This window comes from Hyperoodon ampullatus, assembly GCF_949752795.1.
Source record: "Hyperoodon ampullatus genome assembly, chromosome: 15".
Taxonomy (NCBI): Eukaryota; Metazoa; Chordata; class Mammalia; order Artiodactyla; family Ziphiidae; genus Hyperoodon; species Hyperoodon ampullatus.
In genome coordinates, this window is record NC_136928.1 from 14375867 (window position 1) to 14398439 (window position 22573).

General features: G+C 48.7%; 1 protein-coding gene across 1 annotated transcript in view; it reads left to right on the forward strand.

Moving 5' to 3' along the window:
- Window positions 1–21917, forward strand: part of KCNIP3 (potassium voltage-gated channel interacting protein 3) — a gene marked incomplete at both ends in the record, with an annotated part of 91072 nt that extends 69155 nt beyond the window's left edge. Inside the window, 7 exon segments of the mRNA XM_079720494.1 lie at window positions 13700–13824; window positions 14275–14344; window positions 14604–14674; window positions 19659–19766; window positions 20499–20603; window positions 21353–21415; window positions 21870–21917. Of these exon segments, the coding sequence (XP_079576620.1) occupies window positions 13700–13824; window positions 14275–14344; window positions 14604–14674; window positions 19659–19766; window positions 20499–20603; window positions 21353–21415; window positions 21870–21917 (590 nt within the window).
- Window positions 21918–22573: the final 656 nt, after the last annotated feature.

Genomic DNA, 22573 nt, shown 5'->3' on the forward strand with positions numbered 1-22573 from the left:
GCTGCAGGAATGCACCGCAGCCCACCGAGGGCATGCTGACCAGCAGCTGGGTTCAAGGGGGACTGGAGCCATTGAGTGTGGACAGCAGCTTGGCGTTTTGCTGCCAAGGGAAGCAAAGCTGGGTGCTGGCTGGCAGGAGAAGCAGCCTAGTGGGAAGCCTCGTAGAGGTGTCGGGGCAGCCAGGGTTGTGGGAAGGCTCCTGCACGGGGGCAGGTGAAAAGAGCGCCTCACCCAGTACCTGGTGCCCTTAGCTCAGAGAATGAAAGACTCGGAGCCACCTTTCCCAGGCCCCTGCAGGTGGGTCCTGCGCAGAGGGGGCTGCGTGGAGTGGGGGACGGGAACAGGGACTGAGACTTTTACACAGTGGGAAGAAAGCCTGGTTTGTAACCTATCAGGCTATGGTACGACCTTGAGACGTTTAGCCTTAAAACAGTTCTCTTCAAGCCTCATGCTTTCACTCCTTTGACAAAATGCTTGTTTGATAGAGAGGTGAAATCTGTATTGCTGACCCTCTGGTTATCAATGAATACTACTTAATGGGGAGGGGATGGCCCCGGACTAGCCCCTAGAGAGGGGAAGGTAGGGCTGAGTGCAGGGAGATGATAGAGGCAGGCTGACTTCACAGTTTTGCCAAACAAGGCTCCTCAGCGTGTTGAGGAAAGCCGTGCAGGTGGCTGTTTAGGTCCGTTCATCGCCGGTGCACCTGTGATTGCAGAAGGAGGGTGTGATGTCTTGGGCAGCTCCTAAGAGATCTGGCTGCGTCTCCACTGAAACTAACCAAAGAGGGAGGAACCTGTGGATTTCTCCTGTGCAAGAGGCAGGAGAGGCCTCCAGCGCCCCTGGGAGCAGGTAGGGTCCCTGGCACCTGGCCTGACGCTGTGGGCATCAGGAAGGAACCGGGCCCCCTGCTCCTGAGACGACCCCACAGAGCCCAGCGTGAGGCCAGCGGGCTGGGCAGGATGCTGTGGAATCGGGCTTCTGGAGGACGGGGCAGCCAGCTCCTCAGGAAGGAGGGTGGGGAAGGGTCCACAGAGCCCGGGAGTCGGGTGGGCGTAGAGAACTGGTAGCTATTTCCCAAGCCAAGAAACGGGGGGGATTTCCTCTGCCTCTTGTATTCTCCCGGCCCAAGTGCAAGTGTCAACGTTAAAAACTTGATGCTCACTTGTTTAGGGAAAAGCAGGAGAATAAAGCTGTTTCAGAAACTGATGCTCCATAGGAATCAAAACTGGTTGATGTCCCAAAGGGCAAATTAATAGCCAGTAGCGTTAAGGGCCATATTTTCCAAGGATGGACATCATTCCGCCCCTAGTGGACACAAGTCATTTGCAACCTATCAGTCTGGTTGACATCTAGCTTCGCAGCACCTGGGCTCTGATGGATAGAACATGAGTCAAGCGGAGTTTCCTAAAGCAAGTGTTCTAGTGTGACGTTGTAAAGCCCTCGGCGATCTTCCTGCCTTATCTTCCAGTTCTGGGTAATCAATACCCGCGTCTTGGTGGAAGGCACCAGCAGTCACTTAAGTCTCCCAGGTCAGAAACATGAGGTCATCCTGGGCTCTGCCCGCCGAGCCCTGGTCCACTTGGTTAGCCAGGGGTAGTGGCTTCTTCCTTCTTGACACCTTCTGCCAGTCTCTCTTCTCTGTGTCACCTCATTTGACACCCAAGGCCAGAGTGCCCATTCTGGAATGAAGATCAGACAAGCCCTTCCTCCTCTCTGGCCCTTCCGTGGCTCCCGTGCCCATATATCCCTTGGCTCACCTTGGACCCTCTGCCCAGGGTGCCCTTTGACCGTGCTGTCATTGCACCTGAGTCTCGGAGTATCACCTTTCTCTCTGATTCCCCACCCACTCCCTGCCCAACAGGTGTGAACCACACGGCATGTTGCTTCAGGAGGTAAGCCCGGACTAGAGACGTTAAAATGGACACCCAAGGCAATAATCCATGAACCCACCCAAGCAAACATAGCCATGGGAGATCCGCCCATCCAGCATGTGCTACAGAGCGTGCCCCACATACAGGTACTGTTCCAGGGTTGGGTGCAGCAGAGGGCAGGCAGGAGAGCCAGTTGTCTTGTCCTCCTCGGGCTGCTATAACAGAATAGCACGGACCAGGGGCCTTAAACGACAAAAATTTATTTTCTCACAATTCTGGAGACCGGAAGTCCCCGATCAAGGTGCCAGCGGGGTTGGCTTCTGGTGAGGCCTCTCTTCTTGGCGTGCAGATGGCCACCTTCTTGCTGTGTCCTCACATGGCCTTTCCTCCCCCTCATGTTGGAGGGGGAAATCACTCTTCTTCTTCTTATAAGGTCACCATCACCTATTGGATTAGGACCCCACCTTTATGACCTCATTTAACCTTAATTACCTCCTAAAGACCTCATCACATTGGCGGTTAGGACTTAAACATATGAGTCGGGGAGAAAGGGACACAATTCTCTCCAGCGCACCAGTAAACAGAGAACTATGCCTATGCCAGGGAGTCATGGCCAAATGACGAAAGTAAAACAGAGACGAGGGATAGATAGGAACGCGGGGTGTGTGTGACACCCCTGAGGAGGTTATGATTGATCAGAGGCCTGAAGGAAATGTGGGTTCCAAGGGAAGAGCATTCGAGCCAGAGAGAAGAGCGAGGGAGTGTGCCTGGGGTTTGAGGGGCCAGGGGGGCCAGCGTGGCTGAAGGCGGGGGAGCAAAGGGAGGGACCTGGGAGATGAGGTCAGAGCTGGGGGTGGGGGAGCACATTTACCGGCCATTTAAGGACTTTGGTGCAGGAGGTTGTTGCACGGAGGGGTACCTGAGGATATGTCTTCAGCAGCTTCCTCCAGCACGATTTCAAAAATAGACCGATGGGATCCAGGGCAGAAGCAGGGAGAGATGATGGAGCCCTGGAGCCTGGTGGAGGCAGTGGAGGTACGAGAGGGGCTCAGAGGCAGGTGCAGGTTGAGGGTAGCGCTGGCAGGGTTTGCGTGGGGATTGAGTGTTGGGAGGAAGGTCTATGCCCAGGGTTTCGGCATGAGCCCCCACAGGATGGAGTTGTCGTCCATTCTTGTACCAGCCTCACAATTTTTATTACAGTGATTATGAATATGTGTTAGTATCTAATAGGGAAAACTCCCTCTTTACTCTTCCTTTCTAGATTTTTATGGATTTTTAAATTCCTCGTTACACATTTCAGAGTAAATTTACCAAGGTCTTCAAAAAATCCACCTGGATTTTTGATTGAGATGGTGTTGAATTTACAGTTTATTACAGGAGAAATAACATCTTTATAATGTTATTATGGTCCTATCTAAAATAGAATGTCTCATTTATTCAGATTATCTTTCTATATAGCAGTCCTTCGAGTTTTGCTTAATACTTAGATACTTTTCATTTTTATTGCTATTATGAATGTTATCTTTTTTATTATATTTTTTAGGTGGTTTTTACTGGTGTAGAAAATTGCTATTGATTTTCATAAATTAATCTTGCATCTGGCAACCTTACTGAACTCTCAGGTATATTGATTCTTTTTGTCACTGTAGGGACCATACCATCTATAAATAGTGTTCGTTTTATCTTATACTTCCCAACTCTTACACTGTTTGGGGTTTTTTTGTTGTTGTTTTGGGGGGGCTTTTTTTTTTTTTTTTTTTTTTTGCCTTTTTCAAGATTTCCTTAGAGCATTGGCCAGACATCAATTAGTGGTGACTGTGGCCAACCTTGGCTTGTCCCAAATTTTAAAGAAAATGTGTCTGAGCCTTTACCATTAAACCTAATATCATCTGTAAATAAATACATGGTTTGCAAATATAAGCTGCATCAAGTTCATAAAGTTCTCTTTGATTCTTAGCTTGCTAAGAATTTTTTGTCTATTTATTTAATTATAAATAGATGTGGATGTTTATCAAATGCCTTTTCTGTATTAGGATTTTCATATGATTTTCTCTCCTTATACTCTTACAAATAAAACCTTCTTGATCCTGGTGTACTTTAAAAGAAAAATACAGTTGGATTCAGTTACCTGACATTTGGTTTAAGATTTTGCATCTATGTTCAAAAGTGAAATGGGCACATAATTTTCTTTTTGTTTGTTTGTTTGTTTTTCCGGCTGTATTGAGATATAATTAACACGTAGCATTGTGTACGTTTATGGAATGATCACCCCAATAAAGTTAGCTGATACATCCATCACCTCACATAATTACCATTTTTGTTGTTATTGTGGTGAGAGCAATTAAGATCTGCTCCCGTAGCAACTTTCAAGTATACAATACAGTTTTGCTAACTGTAATCCCCATGCTGTACATCAGATCCCCAGAACTTATTCTTTTTTTTTTTTGGATAGTTACATTTTTTTTTCTTTAAATTTATTTATCTATTTATTTTTGGCTGCGTTGGGTCTTCGTTGCTGCACGCGGGCTTTCTCTAGTTGCGGCGAGCAGTGGCTTCCCTTGTTACGGAGCATGGGCTCTAGGCGCATGGGCTGCAGTAGTTGTGGCACATGGGCTCGGTAGTTGTGGCTCGCGGGCTCTAGAGCGTAGGCTCAGTAGTTGTGGCACACGGGCTTAGCTGCTCCGCGGCATGTGGGATCTTCCCGGACCAGGGCTCGAACCCATGTTCCCTGCCTCGGCAGGCGGATTCTTAACTGCTGAGCCACCAGGGAAGCCCCAGAACTTATTCTTGTACCCTTTGACCAACATCTCCCCATCCCTCAATCCCCACCGCACCCCCACCACCACCATCTCCTGGCAACCACCAATCTACTCTCTGTTTCTTTGAGTTTGGCTTTTTTTTTAGATTCCACATATAAGTGAGATCATACAGTATTTGTCTTTCTATGTCTGACTTACTTCGCTTAGCATAATATCCTCAAAGTTCATCCATGTTGTCACTACTTTTCATTCTTGTGTTGTCCTTGTATGATTTAGGAATCATGAAGACTGTACTGATCACTGGATTAGCAACATGGAGATCACTGGTGATCTTAGAAAAGCAGTTTGCGTGGCGCGGTGGGGCAGATGCCCCATAGAAGTAAGATCAAGGGAGACTAGGAGGAGAGGAAGTGAAGACAGTGAGTTAAAGGACAGAAAAAGGCACTAGCTTGAGGGGAAAGTAGGGTCAACGGAGTTTTGTTTTCTGGATTTTCGATGAAAGAAATAGCAGCTGGTTTGGGATTTTTGTCTTATTTTATTTTTGGCCCCCAGGGGCAGAGGATTAAGTTAATTGACTCCTTAATAACTTCTCGAGACAATATCAGTCTTGACCCACTTCAAACCCATCTCTTGTTTATTTATTTTTTCCCTTTTATCCCCTCCTTTCCCTCTTTCCCTAGAGGCAATTATTCTAAGTTTTATTTTATTTTTATTTTTTCTAATTTATATACAGTACACTTTGCCCTTTTTTTTTTTTTTGATGTCCAGTCCATGAATTTTGGCAAATAGCTAGTCATGTCACCACTACCACAGTCAAGATATAGAACAATTCTGTCACCACAAAAAATCTCCTCATCCTGTCCCGTTTGGAATCAACCCCTCCCTTAACCCCCAGCCTCTGGCAGCCTCTGATATATCCTCCTTCCCTGTGATATTCTATAATTTTATCTTTTCCAGAATGTCATATAATTGGAGTCATACATTACGTGGCCTCTTGAGTCTGGATTCTTTCATTTACCTAATGCATTTGAGATTCATTCATGCTGCTGTGTATATCAACACTTTGTTCGCTTTTACTGCTGAGTAGTATTCCACTTTACGGAGGTACCAGAGTTTGTTTATCCATGCACTAGCTGAAGGATATTGGGTTATTTCCAGCTTTTGGCAATTGTGAATAAAGTTGCTCTAAACATCTGCATAAAAGTTGTTATATGAATATAATAGGTTTCATTTCATTTGGGCAAATAACCAGGCGTGGGATTTCTGGGCCATATGGAAAGTGTGTGCTTGTAAATGACTGCCAAGCTGATTTCCAGAGAGGCGGCGCCATCTTCATTCCTGCCAGCAAAGTATAACGGTTCCCGATACTCCATATCCTTACCAGCACTTGATATTGACAATATTTGTTATGTAAGTGATTCTGATTGGTGTGTAGTTGTATTTTATTGTGGGTTTTTGTTTTGTTTTGTTTTGTTTGGGGCTGCGTCGGGTCTTAGTTGGGGCACGCGGGATCTTTGTTGAGTCATGCGGGATCTTCACTGTGGTGTGACGGCTTCTCTCTAGCTGTGGTGAATGGGCTCCAGAGCACGTGGGCTCTGTAGCTTGGGGCACACAGGCTTTCTAGTTGAGGTGCGTAAGCTCAGTAGTTGTGGCGCGTGGGCTTAGTTGCCCAGCAGTATGCGGAATCTTACTCCCCCAACCAGGGATCAAACCCGCATCCCCCGCATTGTAAGGCAGATTCATTACCACTGGACCACCAGGGAAGTCCCTCAGTGTGGTTTTAATTTCTGTTTCCCTAACTGAAAATGGTGTTAAACATCTTTTTATGTGCTTATTTGCCATCAGTATAGCCTCTGTGGTGAAGTATTTGATCAGGTTTTTCATTAATTTGAGTTGTTTGTTTTCTTACTGCTATATTTTGAGAGTTCTTTATATATTCTGGATGTCCTTTGTTAGAAATGTGATTTGCAGATCTGTAGTTTCTCTTTTTATTTGACAATATCTCTTACAGAGCAAAACTTTTTTTATTAAAAAGTACAGTTTTCAGTGTTTTCTTTTATGGATCATGCTATTGGTATCATGCCTAAGAACTCTTTGCCTAAGTCCAGGCCATAAGGACTTTCTCCTGTTTTTTTCTAGAAGTTTTATAGTTTTACATCTTACATTTAAATCTATGCTCCATTTTGAGTTAATTTTTGTATAAGAAATAAGGTTTAGGTCAAAGTTCGTTTTTTGGGTGGCTGGATGTCCAATTATTCTAGCACCATTTGTTGAAAAAAATTAAACTTTCTCCATTGAATTGCTTTTGCACATTTGTGAAAATCAGCTCATCATATTTATGTGGATCTATTTCTGGGTTCTCTGTTTTGCTCCATTGATCTGTGTGTTTATCTTTTCTCCAACACCACACATTCTTGATTATTATAGCTATATAATAAGTCTTGAAATTAGATAGACTGATTTCTCCCACTTTATTTTTTTACCTAATCTATATTCTTTGCCTTTGCCTGATTATAAAACCATTAAGTTTTATAATCAGTGTGTCTGTATCTATGAAAAAATTGTCCTGGGATTTTTATTGGAATTATGTTAAATCTGTAAATCATTTTGAAGATAATTGACATCTTTTATGATGTTGCATCTTCCAATCCATGAACACAGTGTGTCTCATCACTTATGTGATTTCTGTGACTTCTTTCAGCAGCATTTTGTAGTTTTCAGTAAGCAGATTATATGCATGTTTTGTTAGTTTTTTTACCTACTTATTTTTATATTTTTATTTTATATTATCATTATTTATATTTATTTTATATTTTTAACCTATTTTCCCTACTTCATTTATGGGGTGAGTGATTGTAATTAGTATTGTTTTTAAAATTTTGGTCTCCAGTTGTACATTGCTGATCTGTAGAAATGTGATTGATTTTTGTGTATTGACTTGGTATCCTGTGACCTTGCTACGCTCACTTATTAGAAGATTTTTTTTTTTTTTTTGCGGTACACGGGCCTCTCACTGTTGTGGCCTCTCCCGTTGCGGAGCACAGGCTCCGGACGCGCAGGCTCAGCGGCCATGGCTCACAGGCCTAGCCGCTCCGCGGCATGTGGGATCTTCCCAGACCGGGGCACGAACCCATGTCCCCTGCATCAGCAGGCGGACTCTCAACCACTGCTCCACCAGGGAAGCCCATAGAAGATTTTTTGTATATTCTTTGGAATTATCTACATGGACAATCAATCATGTCATCTGCAAATAGGGTTAATTTGGGTTTTTTTCTTTCTAATCTAACTGGTATGCTTTTTCTTGCTTTCTTTTTTCCCCCCTTTATGCACTGGCTAGGACTTTCATTATGATGTTTAATAGGAGAAGAGAGAGCAGATATTCTTGCCTTGTTCTCAATCTTAGGGGGAAGACATTCAGTCTTTTGCCATTATGTTACCTATAGATTTTTTGTAGATGCCTTGTATCAAGTTGAGGACGTTCCCTTAGATTCCTAATTTTCTGAGAGTTTTTTTTTATCATGAATGGACATTGAATTTTGTCAAATGCTTTTTCTACATCAATTGATATGATCACATATTTTTTCTTCTTTAGACTATTAGTAGAATAGATTATGTTGATTTATTTTCAAATATTGAATCAACCTTACATTCCTGGAAAATCCATTTGGTGTGGTGTATTATTTGTTTTATACATCAATAGACTCAATTTGCTGAGATTTTTTGCATTTATGTTAATGAGAGATATCAGTTGGAACTATTCAGGTTATCTCTTTTATCTTGGGTGAATTTGAGTAGTTCGTGATGTTTTAGGAATTAGTTCATTTTATCAAAGTTATTGAAGTCTCTGTGAGCAGAGACTTGTTCATGATATTTCCTTTTTGACCTTTTAATGTCTGGAGAGTGTATACTTACTTCCTGTGTTTCATTCCTCACAGCAGTTATTTGTGTCTTCTCTCTCTTTTTCATTTTTGCTAGAGTTTTATAAATTTTATTGACGTTTTGAAAGAGCCATCTTTTGGTTTCATTGATGTTCTCTACTGGGTTTTTGTTTTCAGTTTCATTGACTTTTTAGAAATATTTATTTATTTTTGGCTGTGTTGGGTCTTTGTTGCTGCATGCGGGCTTTCTCTAGTCACGGCGAGCAGGGGCTACCCTTTGTTGCAGTGTGTGGGCTTCTCACTGTGGTGTCTTGTTGCGGAGCACGGGCTCTAGGCGCATGGGCTTCAGTAGTTGCAGCATGCGGGCTTCAGTAGTTGCGGCATGCGGGCTTCAGTAGTTGTGGCATGTGGGCTCAGTAGTTGCGGCTTGCGGGCTCTAGAGCACAGGCTCAGTAGTTGTGGTGCACGGGCTTAGTTGCTCCACGGCATGTGGGATCTTCCCGGACCAGGGATTGAACCTGTGTCCCCTGCATTGGCAGGCGGATTCTTAACCACTGTGCCACCAGGGAAGTCCAATTTCATTGATTTTTGCTTTTCCTGTTTCCTTTCTTCTGCTTTCTTTGGGTTTATTTTACTCTTCTATTTCTAGTTTCTTTAGGTGGAAGCTTATATTATTTATTTAAAATCTTTTCTCTCTTCTAAAATAGGCATTTATGGCTTTAAATTTACCTCTAAGTACTGTTTTAGCTGCACCCCACAAATTCTGATATATCTTTTCATATGCATCCAGTTCAAAATATTTCTGTTAGCTGCCAGTTATTTTCCTGCAGAACTTGATTTCCATTTGATGTCATTTCCCTTCATCCTGACGTTCTTCCTTTAGCATTTCTTGTAGTTCGATTCTGCTGGCAACAAATTCTCTAGCCTTCACTTATCTGAAAATGCCTTTATTTCACCCTTTTTTGAAAGATCACTGAACATAGAATTGTAGGTTAATAGATTTTTTTCTTTAAAGAATTAAAGTGCTGTTCCATTGTCTTTTGATCTCCATCATTTCACATGAGAAGTTAGCTGTCTTTCTTATTGCTGTTCTCCTGTAGGACCTCCCCTTTTCCAGTGGCTACTTTTAAGATTGCCTCTTTATCTTTGGTTTCCATCAGTTTGATCATGATGTTCCTATGTGTGGTTTTCTCTTTATTTATCCTTTTTGGGTTCACTGAATTTTTCGAATCTGTGTATTGATATTTTTCAACAAATCTGGGGAAATTTTGGCCATTATTTATTCAAATATTTTTTATGTTCCACTTTCTCTTTCCTCTATTTCTGGTATTTTAATTACATACATATTAGGCTGCTTGATATTGTCATTAAGACTCTATGCATGATTTTATTCGTATTTTTTTCTCTTTGTTTTCAATTTGGATAATTCCTGTTGACCTGTCTTTATGGTCACTGACCTATTTTTCTGTAGTGTCTAAACTTAAGTTCATCAAGTGAATTTTTTTTTTAGATGTTGAGGTTTTTTTCAGGTTTAGAAGTTCCATTTGGTTCTTTTCTTGTTTTTTTAATAGCTTTTACTTCTCTGCTAAGATTCCCATCTGTTCACTTTTCTTTCCCTTAATACTTTCAACATATTGGTAGTAATTGTTTTAAACTTAAATAATAATTCTAATAATTTAAAAACCTATTGATTCTGATGGCTGCTTTATCTCTTGATCATTGGGTTACATTTTCCTTCTTCTTGTGTCTTTTCATTTTTTATTATATGGTGGCTACTGTGGGTGGTATATTGTAGGGAATCTGGACTATATTATCTTCACCATAAGGCCATTGAATTTTAGTTTGACAGGCACTTAAATTCCTGGCAGATCCCTTCATCTGCACAGACTTTATTTTAGACTTTGTTAGAATAGGTTTGTTTTAACTTTGTTCTTAGTTCTAGAGCATGGTGCTTTCTCCCAAGGCATGGCCTTTCTGGGGTTTCAGCTGAATGCCTGAAGTTCATAGGGAAGTATCTCCATTCTAGATGAACCAGAACTCCCAACTTTTTTCATCATTGCATGAACTCTGATATGTCTTTTCAGGTCTCTGTCCTACTACCCCCCAACAGCTGCTCACAGCTGGGCCTTACGGAGTCTCATTCAGAACATGTGTAGCCCAGCTCTTGGCCAAAGCCCCAAGGGAAATGCCACACAGACTTCTGGGGCCCCATCTCTGTGCAGTTCCCTCCTCTCCAGGATGCTGCTCTGCAAGTCCATCTGTCTCAGCAGCCCCAAACTCTGATCTCTGCCTCATCAGCATTTCCCCATGTCACAGAAAGTGTCCCCAGCCCATATCCAGGGTGAATGTGGAGCTCACTTCATATGCTTCCCTCCTCCCAAAGGTTGTAGTCCTGTGCTGTAGTCCAAAGCCTGCTAATACTTGCCTCACATATTTCTTCCAGTTTTCAAGTTGATTGTGGTGGGAAGGCAAGTCTAACACTCACTACCCCTTCATGACCAAAGGCAAAAGTCTAAGCAGTATGTTTTTTTAATTGAGGTATAACTTACATACAATACAATGCACAGATGTTAAATGTTCAGTTCAGTGAATTTTGACAACTGTATACACCCTTTTAACCACCACCTGCTGTACTGCTTTCTAATGCCATGCATTACTGTTACTTGTCCTATAATTTCATATAAGTGGAATCATAAAGTATGAACTCTTTTATCTCTGCTTTTTTCTGAGCATAATTTTTGAGATGCATCCACGTTGTTGTATATATCAGTAGTTCATCCTTTTTAAAACGGAATATACTATTCTGTTATGTGAATGTGCCACAGTTCCATTCTTCTGTTGATTGAGTAGTTTCCAGTTTGGGACTGCTTTTAATAAAACTACTATAAATATTCTTGTACAGGTCTGTTTGTGGACATATGTCTTCATCTGTCCTAGGTAAATAGGTTATAAGGTTGATGTATGTTCGACTTTATAAGAATCTGCCAAGCAGTTCTCCAAGATGGTTACACCATTTTACATTTCCACTGATAATATATTATATGAGAGTTCCAGTTGCTCCACATCTTCACCAACATTTGGTGTTGTCAGTGTTTTTGAAATGATAGATCCTTGGGTATTTTGCATTGGAATATCTGCATTTCTTTGACAATGAATGCTGTCAAGCATCTTTTCCTGTGCTTATTGACCAGTTGTATCTCTTCTTTTGTGAAGTGGTCTAGTCTTTTGCCTATTTTAAAAATTGAGTTATTAAGTCTTATTTCTGTTGATTTGCAGGAGTGCTTTCTATATTCTGGAAATGAGTCTTTGCCAGATATGCATACTGCAGATATATTTTCCAGTCTATGACTTGCCTATTGAGTTTCTAAATGACTTTATTGCTTTTTCTCTATGTTTGCTTGTTTTCTTTTTCATTAATTTCTACTCTTATTTTTATTATGTCCTTTCTTATAACTTTGAGTTTAATTTGCTCTTATTTTTAGATTCTAGAAGCTTATATCACTGGCTTTACATCTATCTTCTTTTCTAATAAAGGAATGTAAAGCTAAAAATTTCCTTCTAAACACAGATTTACCTGCATCCAGAAAATTATGGTATGTTGTTTTCATTATCATTTAATTCAAAATATTTCAAAATTCTCTTTGTGATTTTTCTTCTCTAACCTATGGGTTAATTAGAAGTGTGTTGTTTAGGGAATTCCCTGGCAGTCCAGTGGTTAGGACTCTGTGCTCTCGCTCTCACTGCCTGGGGCCTGGGTTCAATCCCCAGTCGTGGAATTAAGATCCCGCAAGCCACGCAGTGCAGCCAAAAAAAAAAAAAGTGTGTTTTTTACTTTCCAAATATTTGGGATTTTAAATATATCTTATTGTTTTAGATTCTAATTTAATATCACTGTGGTCAAAGTCTTAACACGCTGCAGAGTGAGCCCTGTGAAGCCTCCCTGACGACCCACCCCGGGCCTGCAGAGCCTCACACACATAGCCTGATCCGGCTGAGCCCTGTGCTGGGCCAGCTCTGTGCCTGGGCCTCTACCACGAGCACTGCCTCTCAAGAGCTCTCTGCAAATTACCCGGCAATCAGGCTCTGTTGCCTTGGTCCATCCATGCACTCATTCTGCAAGAGAGCTATTTCCTTCCTTCCTTCTCTCTAAATTTCCAGTACCTCCTCCCCCCCGATCCTTACCCTCAAGTTGCTTCCTACTTCACAGAAGAAAATTTCCCCAAGCTCCTACCATCACAGAGCCTTGAGTGCTGAGGCCGTGTTGCAGGGCTCACCCTGCAGTGAGAGCAAGCAAACAGCTGTGCAGGTAACCATGGGCTCACAGTTCCTTGGGGAAGAGGGGAGACTGGATGGTGACAGAGCAGTGGGGATGGCGCTGCCCATTTCAGTGGGAAGTTCTATAATAGGTGAGCCTGCTACTCAGCAAGGGGTAGGTCTTCAGTGCCGTTTTGTTTATAGCTTTGTTTTATATTATAAACTTCATATGTGCTGTACTAAAATAAACTAGGAAAATGTAAAAAAAAAAGCCCAAAAACCCATAAGTAAAAAATTAAAGATCACCTGAAATCTACCTTCCCTGCAAAAGGTAGCCATGGTTAGTTAATATTTTGATGCGTTGTTATTAAAAAAACGATCTGGTCCCTGCCCTACAGACCCTTGAAGTCTGACCTCCTACTCAAGTGTGAATAAACGCCCCAGACCAAATGTTGGGCTGGATGAGCTAAGAGGAGTGCCCTCCCAATTCCTGGGGGAAATCGGGGCGGGGAGAGGCACATGGAGGAGGTGGTCCAGGAATTGGATCTTGAAGGTCGAGGTCCCCTGTGCTTGTCTTCTGTTTTTTTCCCTCCCACCTCCCCTTGTTCAGTGTCTCTCCAGGACAAGACCTGCTCCCAACTCTCATCCCCATCCCACCGTGCGGCTGAGAGGGTGGCACGCTCAAGGCGAGGCCAGCGGGCAGGGCCCACTCTATGTGAGGAGCAGAGCAGCAGAGAGACCAGGAGGCACAGCTCATGAGTGTGCTGGTCCTCTGTAGCCTGGACATTTGTGCAGTGCGCAGCCTGGGTGACTGTACATGGTAGTCGCTCGAGGAGAGTCCCTCCACCCCTTACTTCCGCCCCTTACAGTGCCCACACTGGAGCAAGATGGGGCGGGGCTGCATGTTCCACCCTCCTGGGTCTGTATCCCCCTCCAGACAGCAGCGACAGTGAGCTGGAGCTGTCCACGGTGCGCCACCAGCCGGAGGGGCTGGACCAGCTGCAGGCACAGACCAAGTTCACCAAGAAGGAGCTGCAGTCCCTCTACAGGGGCTTCAAGAATGTGAGTGCCCCCCATCCCCCCAGGAGAGGCCCTGGTCCCCCCGGCTTTCCTGTCCCTGGCTGCAGGATGCAGGCAGACCTTCTGGACACTTCCCATGGCACAGTGAATATCCCAGGGCCTTTATGGGGCTCGTGTTTTGTGGGAGAGCTGTCTGGGGGGCGGGCCAGGTCCTAGAGTCAGTGTTCTGAAGGCACCACACCCCCTTCTGTGTGTCTCGATGCTGGTGCAGGGGAGGAACCTACAGAGGGACGAACCTGGCATGAGGGGACTCACCACCCCCTCCCGCCGTGCCCACCCCCCCAGGCTTTCCCCAGCCCGGGGCTGGTGGAGCCCAGCGGTGCCTCAGGCAGCAGGTGTCCCCCAGAGGGAGGAGAGAGCCCAGGCCCTGTGGAGTCAGGGTGTGGGGCGGGGGTGGCTGGGATTACTGAGAGGGGTGCCTTCCTGCTGCAGGAGTGCCCCACGGGCCTGGTGGATGAAGACACGTTCAAACTCATTTACTCCCAGTTCTTCCCTCAAGGAGGTGAGTCTGAGGCCGGGCCCCCAGTTCCTCCAAAGCTCCCGCTTCCCTGTGGCAGCCCTGCAGAGCGTGGGCATCCCTTTTATGGGGAGGGCACCCTCACCCACACACACCCTCCCCAGCATCCCTTGCCCGGTGCTGCCTCCATCCGGCCGGCAGCGGGGGGACTCCAGCCCAGGACTCAGCAGCAATATGCTGAGGGTGCTTGGGGTGGGGGCTCCGGCGGCCCCGACACTCCCAGCCTTGCCCTTGGTCTCCCCAGATTCCACCACCTACGCGCACTTCCTCTTCAACGCCTTCGATGCAGACGGGAACGGGGCCATCCGCTTTGAGGTAGGTCCCTGTCAACTCCTCCCGCGTCCCCTGGTCCTGCATCTCCCGGCCACGGTGCCACCCCCTCGGGGCCGCCAGAGGCTCAGACATGACCCTGGTGTAAACGGTCCAGTGTGTCACCCAGGGAACGAGTGGACTCTGCTTGGCTGGCCCTGGGCCTGACTGTGAAGTCAGTGAAATTTGATTTTGCTGTCTGGCCACCCTATTCTCAGCCTTTCCTTCCATGCCAGCCCCGCCAAGCCGAGGGAGCTGTTAAGGCACACTGAGTCGGTAGTGACCCAATGTGAATTTGCATTTGAAAAGGAGGCAAGGTTTAACTAGAGGTCTGTGCTAAGGGGATCTGGGCACCCCGCCCTGGAACTTATCCCCTTGCCTGAAAACAGGCAGAGCATCCCTGTCTGAGCAGGCTCAGGGGTCATCCCAGCAGCACTGTGAGCGAGCCTGCCTGTCCTCCCCACCCCCAGCTGCCTGCCCCCAGGAGGGCCCTGCCTGGGTTCTGTGTGGGCAGCACATGGGCTCCACTGAGGCCCCAGCTGTGGAGCCCAGGCCCCTAAAAATAGCTGCAGGAGAAAAGCTGAAACCTCTTCGGAGAGGAAAACCTTGCTGAGAGCCAGGCTTGATCGATAACCCCCCAGCTCGGCTTCCAAGGCCAAGGGCAGCTGACGGGAAATTGAGAGAGAAAGCCCCTGCACCAGCTGGGGTAATAATAACTCAAGATGCTTCTCAGCTTCCCTTATCGCTCCAGCTGGCCCGCTCACTGACCCTCGGCCGGGGTGAGGCAGCCCAAGACCGCCGCCAGCTCTGTGACCACAGGGGCCTCACCTTCCCCGGGCCACACTCTTAGTGGATTTGTGAACTTAGAGTGTTTTCAGCCTTTTTGTTTTCAGTTCTGCCTGCACATGGTAAAAATCTAATCAGTACAAAGGAGTAAACAGGGAAAATTCATTTTCCTTCCCTGGTCCCACCCCTGTGGCCAGTTTCTTGTGTGTCCTTTAAGAGGTACCTGAGGCTTCTGGGAATGAAGCGTGAGAAGCAGTTGTGTGACAGACCCCACCAGGACTCTGATGATGGTTTCTCTTGTTCAGGAATCAGATGACCAGACAGCTTAGCAGGGCCCCCGCATAGTGGCGGGTGGCGGGAAGGTCTCCATCACCCTCCTGTGGTCGCCTCTCTCACCACGGTCCCTTTAAGGTGGTCGATGGTGGGTCTTTGCTGGGGAGGTGCTGTCAGTGGCTGAGCGGGGGGTGCTGGCACTGACCCCCTTCTGCTGGGCACCTTCTCAGAAGGTCATGCTTCTCTCTCTTGAAATTAATTCCTGCGATTTCTTATGGGGAGGTTTGTTTACCTTCGGCATCTTGATATCCATGCTCCGCTCTAGGAGGCCTTTTTCAGGAAGGGAGGGGGTGTGTTTCTCCCAGGGGCCTTCCAACGGGCAGGGCCTAATCCTGGGTGCACCATGGGTGGGGATCCCTGTGGTCAGGAAGGATCCAGAGGGGTTGGGGGGAGACACTCAGCCCTCCTCGCTACCTCAGACCAAACCTCTCAACGTGCTCTTAAAACAGAAAGTCGGGCTTCCCTGGTGGCGCAGTGGTTGCCGATGCAGGGGGCACGGGTTCATGCACCAGTCCAGGAAGATCCCACATGCCACGGAGTGGCTGGGCCCGTGAGCCATGGCCACTGAGCCTGCGCGTCCGGAGCCTGTGCTCCGCAACGGGAGAGGCCACAACAGTGAGAGGCCCGCGTACAGCAAAAAAAAAAAAAAAAAGAAAGAAAGTCAGGTCAGCTTATCAATATTTACAATGATCCCAATCCTTTGTGTATATTCTTGAGATAATACACATACATGTTAATTAGAGTTTATTGATGTGGTGAAATATTGTAACTTCCCTGCCCTCACCCGAAAGAGTAAGTAAATGGCAGCACAAGCCGACCTCAGCACTGGTGGCTGCCCTGTCCGTTACCTGCCCCTGCAGTAACCTGCTCCCTGTGCCACTGGCCAAATGATGGCTGTGGCCAGTACCCTCGGGAAGGCCTGCAGCCCCGTGATCTAATCACCCCCGCCCCACACTGAGCTCCTGCTCTGCACTCTGGGGTGTCCCAGCCGGTGTCACTGAGGAGCCCCTCAGGAACAGTACAGAGCAGGGGCTGTGGATATGACGGGCTTCATACACCTCGGCATTGAGACCAAGCAGCTCTGACGAGCGACAGTCCCACGTGAAGCTGTGCTGTGTGCAGCTGGAAATTTAGAACCAGCAAGCACCTGGACGTGGGCTGGCTAGACTTGGGGTCATCTGTGTGTGATTGGGGATGGGCCAGTGGTCTTGCAGGGGACATTCCGGCCCACCTCTCTCCTAGCACCGTCACTATCATACTACACACCCGCTAAGGTACACCGAGTAGGGACAGTCCTGAGTGTGGCTGAGTGTGGCTACACAGCATCTGAGGAGACTAGATAGGAGGACAGTGGTGCCGGGGTCCCCCCATGCCCACACGGGAAGAATGGGTCCTGTGCAGGACCCGCTCGTTCCCTGGTGCCCAGCTTAGGAGTCCGAGCCTTTGCTTCCCACTGGGAAAGCCCGTCAGACCCCAGGGAAGAGGGCGTGATGTGGCATCAGGAATGCTCTGACTCTTCACTACTTCTGTAAATCCTACACGAGCTCAGCTTCAGTGGTTGGCATTCCTCAAACTCAGGCACATAAGAAATATCGCACTGTTTCTCCCTTCGTATATCTTTATTTTCTTCACTTATACACACACAGGACTTTCAGGCTCCAGTAGACTTACAGGATGTGCTTTGGAAAAACAGCAGTTACCACCCCCCAGATACACCCGAGGAAGCAACCACCTCCCTTGTTTTAGCCGATTGTCACTCTTTGTCTTCTTGTCGCCTGATAGCATCCTGTTATTGCTCCTTCCCGACTGCCCAGCTTTAGATGCTGCCCGTTGACTCTCTGCACGGGTGAGCAGTTGGGTCTTCTGCACACACACCTTTCCCATCCCCTGGCTTTCCAGAACGATGGAGTTCAGATTGGATAAGCCTCTCGGTTCACTCACGATGTGAATTTGTTCCCCAGCTGAGCCTTGCAGTGAGCTGTGACTACGTTCCCTTTTCCTGCACACATTTTTATTTCACCTTCAGCTAACTGTGGTCCCAATTTGTCATTTGCCTGGGGTCTGTGACCTCATCAGTAATTCAACGCCGTCCTTCTCCAGTCATCTGAATGGGCATCTCCCTAGCCTTTGACCAGCTCCATCATCCTGGTGCTGGGTGCCCTCTGGGGACCTCTTCCCCTCTCTCCTGGGTTGGGTCTCCTGGTTCTGGAATCCTTCATCATCTTCTTCCTTGCTTTACTCTCTTTTCAAAAGCACGTCTTCCAGGAGTTTCCTACAGAAGAGTATGTGGGAGGTAATTTCGGAGCCTTTGAATGCCCGGAAGTGACTTCGTTCCGTTCTCACTCTTGCTTGATCCGTTGTGTGGGACCAGAGCTACGGCGGAAGCCGTCCTGCTGATTCCCGACCCTGTGTACAGGACCTGATCTTGTTACTGTTGTTGTTGTTTCTGTTGGGTTATGTTTTTCGCTCTGGAAGCTCGTAGGATCCTGTCCTTGCACCTGTTTTCCGAAGTGTCTCGTGATATATGCCTGCAGGTCACACTGTGGGCTGTTTCCCCGCATCGTTAGGTCCTCAGCAGGACCTGAACACTCACAGTCTTCCCCTTCATTGCCTCTTGGACACGCTTCCCTCCATTTCCTCCGGCTCTTCCTGGAACTCCAGCTGGTCAAGTTTCGGTCCCTCTGGAGTGGATCTCTCATTATCCGCTTTTCTCTCCTATTTTCCAGCTCTGCCTTTTCACGCTGCTTTATGGAAGATTCCACGTGCTTTTCCAGCCCTTCTTTTGAGTCTGTCATTTTGCTTTCTCATTTTTAATTCCCAAGAGCTCTTTCTTGTTCCCAAGTATTCCTTTTTTATAGCATCCTATTCTTATTGTAGGGATGCCAGATATCTAATCTCTGAATCTAATGGTTTATGTTAAGTATTTTTTTCTTCTGGAATAATTTTTTGTTTCTTCCAAACTGCTTTTCTCTGTTTCCCTTAGTCTTCCTTTCTCACGATACAGGCTTCCTCTAATCCAGAAAATCTAGAATTTGAGTGGAGGGAATTCCCTGGAGGTCCAGTAGTTAGGGCTCAGCGCTTTCACTGCTGGGGCCTGGGTTCGATCCCTGGTGGGGGAACTAAGATCCCGCAAGCCACATGGCGTGGCCAAAAAGATAAAAAATAAAATTTGAGTGGGACCAAGCCCCTTGGTGCAAAGCCCTGTCCCTCCACAGTCTGCTTGTCCTCCATTCCCCCCCATAGACAGCCCTTCTCTGCTCCCCTTGTCTCGGAGCAGCCTGAGAGGACCCCATGGGGCAGGGAGGGCTTAACCTGCAAACCTTCCGGAAGAGGCAGGAAAGACTTGCTTTCTACCAACTGTTATAACAAAACAGTTGAAGTTTTCACACGGAAGCCTTTCGAACGTTCATTCACATTAGTAATAAACTATCTGTCACACCTGTGACTGCACACAAGCATGGCATGACCCCAGAACTGAGCACTGTTAGTTTAGTTTTTAAGCTGTAAGTTTTTAAGCACCTTGACACGCAGACACCCCCTTCGTTAAAGGAGCACCCCGAGGCTTTCTCTGTCCGTGGCAATGCATTAAATGGGTCTAAGACACCATACGTTTGAATGTCTTTATTTGAGATGATCAGTTCCAGCCACTATGCCATCCCCGCCACACACATGCAGACACACAGACACACACACACACACACACACACACACTCTCTCTCTCACTGTACGGACCTGATGGACACCATCTGCCCGCTCTGTGATGGAGGTGCCTCCCCTATATAGGTGTGAATTTCAGTGGAAGCCACACCGCGAACTGGAAATGGAATCTGAGCGCTGGATTGTCACTCCTCCCCGTCCCCTTCCTCCACAGGACTTCGTGGTCGGTCTCTCCATCCTCCTGCGAGGAACAGTCCATGAGAAACTCAAGTGGGCCTTTAACCTTTACGACATTAACAAGGACGGCTACATCACCAAAGAGGTACGGGGGTGGCTCGGGAGGCTGGGAGTGACCTGGCTGCCCCCCACCCCACTGCTCTCTATCCCCAGCCTCTCTCCTCCTCTCTCCTGCTGCCCTGGCTTCGTGTCCCCCCCACTGGCCAGAGACACAGCTCACAGCCTGGCCTTGGAGGGGACAGCGGCCAGGAGCTCTCCTCGTCTCCCGGGCTCAGGCCTGGATACCTGGGCCCAGGGGACGTGGAGCTTGGTGCCCCTTCCCACGTGTCTCGATCCCGTTCAACAGGTGTCCTGGATCGTCCTTTCTTACGGAGAGGTCCTGAGGGAGACACAAGTGGGGAAGCTGGGAGCGGGGGTGGGGAGCTGGCCTTGGCTCCCACCAATTGACGGAGAGCAGTGCAGTCCCTTAAGGCAGGGTGCAAACAGGGGCGGGGGGCCCTCACCACACAGGCCCACAGTCTGGTTCCGTCTGGCCCAAACATTTTTCTGTCTCTGAAATAGTTGCTACAGTTTCCAATTCTGGAGATTGCATTAAAAATCTAGCTCCAGCTGCTCTTAGAGAGTTAGAAGCTTGCACTGGGCGGACGGGGTGAGGGTGAGCTCGCCTCCCTCCAGCTCCCACAGCCCCGGCCACTCACCCACCACCGCCCCTGAGGTGCCCCCCACCCTTGGATGCAGCCCCTCCCCTCAGACCCTCGAACCCTCACCCCACCTCCTTACAGCCAGGCTCAGGCCAGCCCTTCCGGCCCCCCTGCAGGAGATGCTGGCCATCATGAAGTCCATCTATGACATGATGGGCCGCCACACGTACCCCATCCTGCGGGAGGACGCGCCCCTGGAGCACGTGGAGAGGTTCTTCCAGGTGAGCGCTCCAGCCCCGGGCTGCGCGGGGAAGGGCGACCGGAAGGGGAAGGGGCTTCGGCTCTTAGGGCAGTCCTGGGCCTGCCACTCCCCTCTGAGGGCCTCCCCGCTCCCACGAGGAGGTTCAACTTGCGTCCCCCATTGGGCTGGTTGTCCGGATCCCAAGGAGTGAATTAAAGCCATCCCCGCTCACTGATCTGCCAAACTGTGTCTCAGAGCAGGCAGGGGCTCACAGATTCCAAGGTCACCGACACCCCCCAGCAGTGTTCTTGTGCCTTCCAAGAGCTGCCCCCCGCTCCACCAGGGACCTCCCTGCAGGAGGAGAGGGTTGGGGTGACTGCTTTGTATCCATGGGGACTGACGGAGCCAGGGCTCCGCCTCCCGCTTGCTGGGGGCCCTTTAGACATGCCTCCATCCTGACTTCAGCTGCTCCACCTGCCCCGGCTGCCTGTCAGCAAGGTGAGGGGGTCCGACGAGCACGGGGCTGCCTTCTGGGCAGCGTGAGCCCAGGAGAGCTGGCGGAGAGTGTCTGGGGTGGGGGACAGACTGGGGAGACTCCAGAGAGGTCGGCTGCGTGGTGGACGTGGCTGGAGAGGGCACTTTACGTGGCCTGGATCCCAGGGAGGGGACAAAGGGGACGGGTTGGGGTGGCAGGAGCCCACCACCCGCCCCCTGGCACGTCCTCAGGCCTGGGGCGGGGGCCGGCCCCGGTGGGACACAGACTCACTGAGGGCGTGGCTTGAGTTGCAGAAAATGGACCGGAATCAGGACGGGGTGGTGACCATTGACGAGTTCCTGGAGGCCTGTCAGAAGGTAGGCGGCGTCGGGGCTTGGGGACCCCCGTGGGGAGCGACGTGGAGCCCTCAGGACAGGGTCACACTGTGGGAAGGAGCCTGGAGCCCCCGGCATTGCTGCTGACGCTTCTCTGCAGAGCGCCTTCAGGGGGCAGGACGCTGGGCCTCCACTGGCCTCGGCCGCGGCCTCACCCCCCGGGCGGCCCCTCGGTTGCCCCCGGCCTCCATCTGGGTGCTCAGCCGGGGGTGGGGCGGCCTGGTCCATCAGCGAGTTAACAGCTCCCAGACGGCCTGACCGTCAGGCCGTGGGGCTGGAGACAGGCTGTGCCTGACAGTTCCCCCTTGGCCCAGTGAGACAGGCAGAGTCCCTGGAGGGCGCCAGGTCCCTGACGAGGATCTGCTCACAGTGACACTGGATTTGGGCCCTGCCAGCCCGGAGCTGACCGGGCGTCTTGTCCTCCCTCCCCATGCAGGACGAGAACATCATGAGCTCCATGCAGCTGTTCGAGAACGTCATCTAGGACGCTTGTGGGGGAGGGGTGTCCCTGAGTGGCCATTACCACCTCTGCCCCGAAGATGCCAGGAGCAGCCTCCAGGAGAAACCTGTTTCTAATATATTTGCACAAAGTGAATAGTTTGCTGCAGACACACACACACACACACACACACACGCACATCCTTCCTCTGGACTCGCAGGTGCGGGGGGACAAAGGTTAGGGAGGGGCTGAGTCTGGCTGGGACCTGGGTCCAGGTGACGAGAGCCACGCAGCTCCCACCGGCCCCCTCCCAGGCCTCCGGGTGGGCAGCTGAAAGAGCCGTGTCTTCAGGCCACTGGCCGCTGGGTGTTGCCTCCCCTGCCAAGGAGGGTCCAGTCTCCAGAGCAAAGGCCGCTCCCGTGGGAGCCCACCCTTCTTTCCCACCACCCAGGGGCCAGGCTCCGGAGCCTGCTCTGGCCTTCTCGTTCCCCAAGCCACTCCCTGCCCACTGACGACCCTTCCAGGATGGCCCTGACTCCAGGACCCCGGAGGGGCAGCTGGGGGTCAAGGGAGTTCAGACTAGGAAAGAGGTGGTAATTAGACAGAGGCAGCTGCTTCCTGGAAACGTTTCCCTGGGTCCCAGGACGCCTGCCAGGCCACTGAGCTGGTGGGAGCCCCGGTGGTGAGGGGCCAGTGGGCTC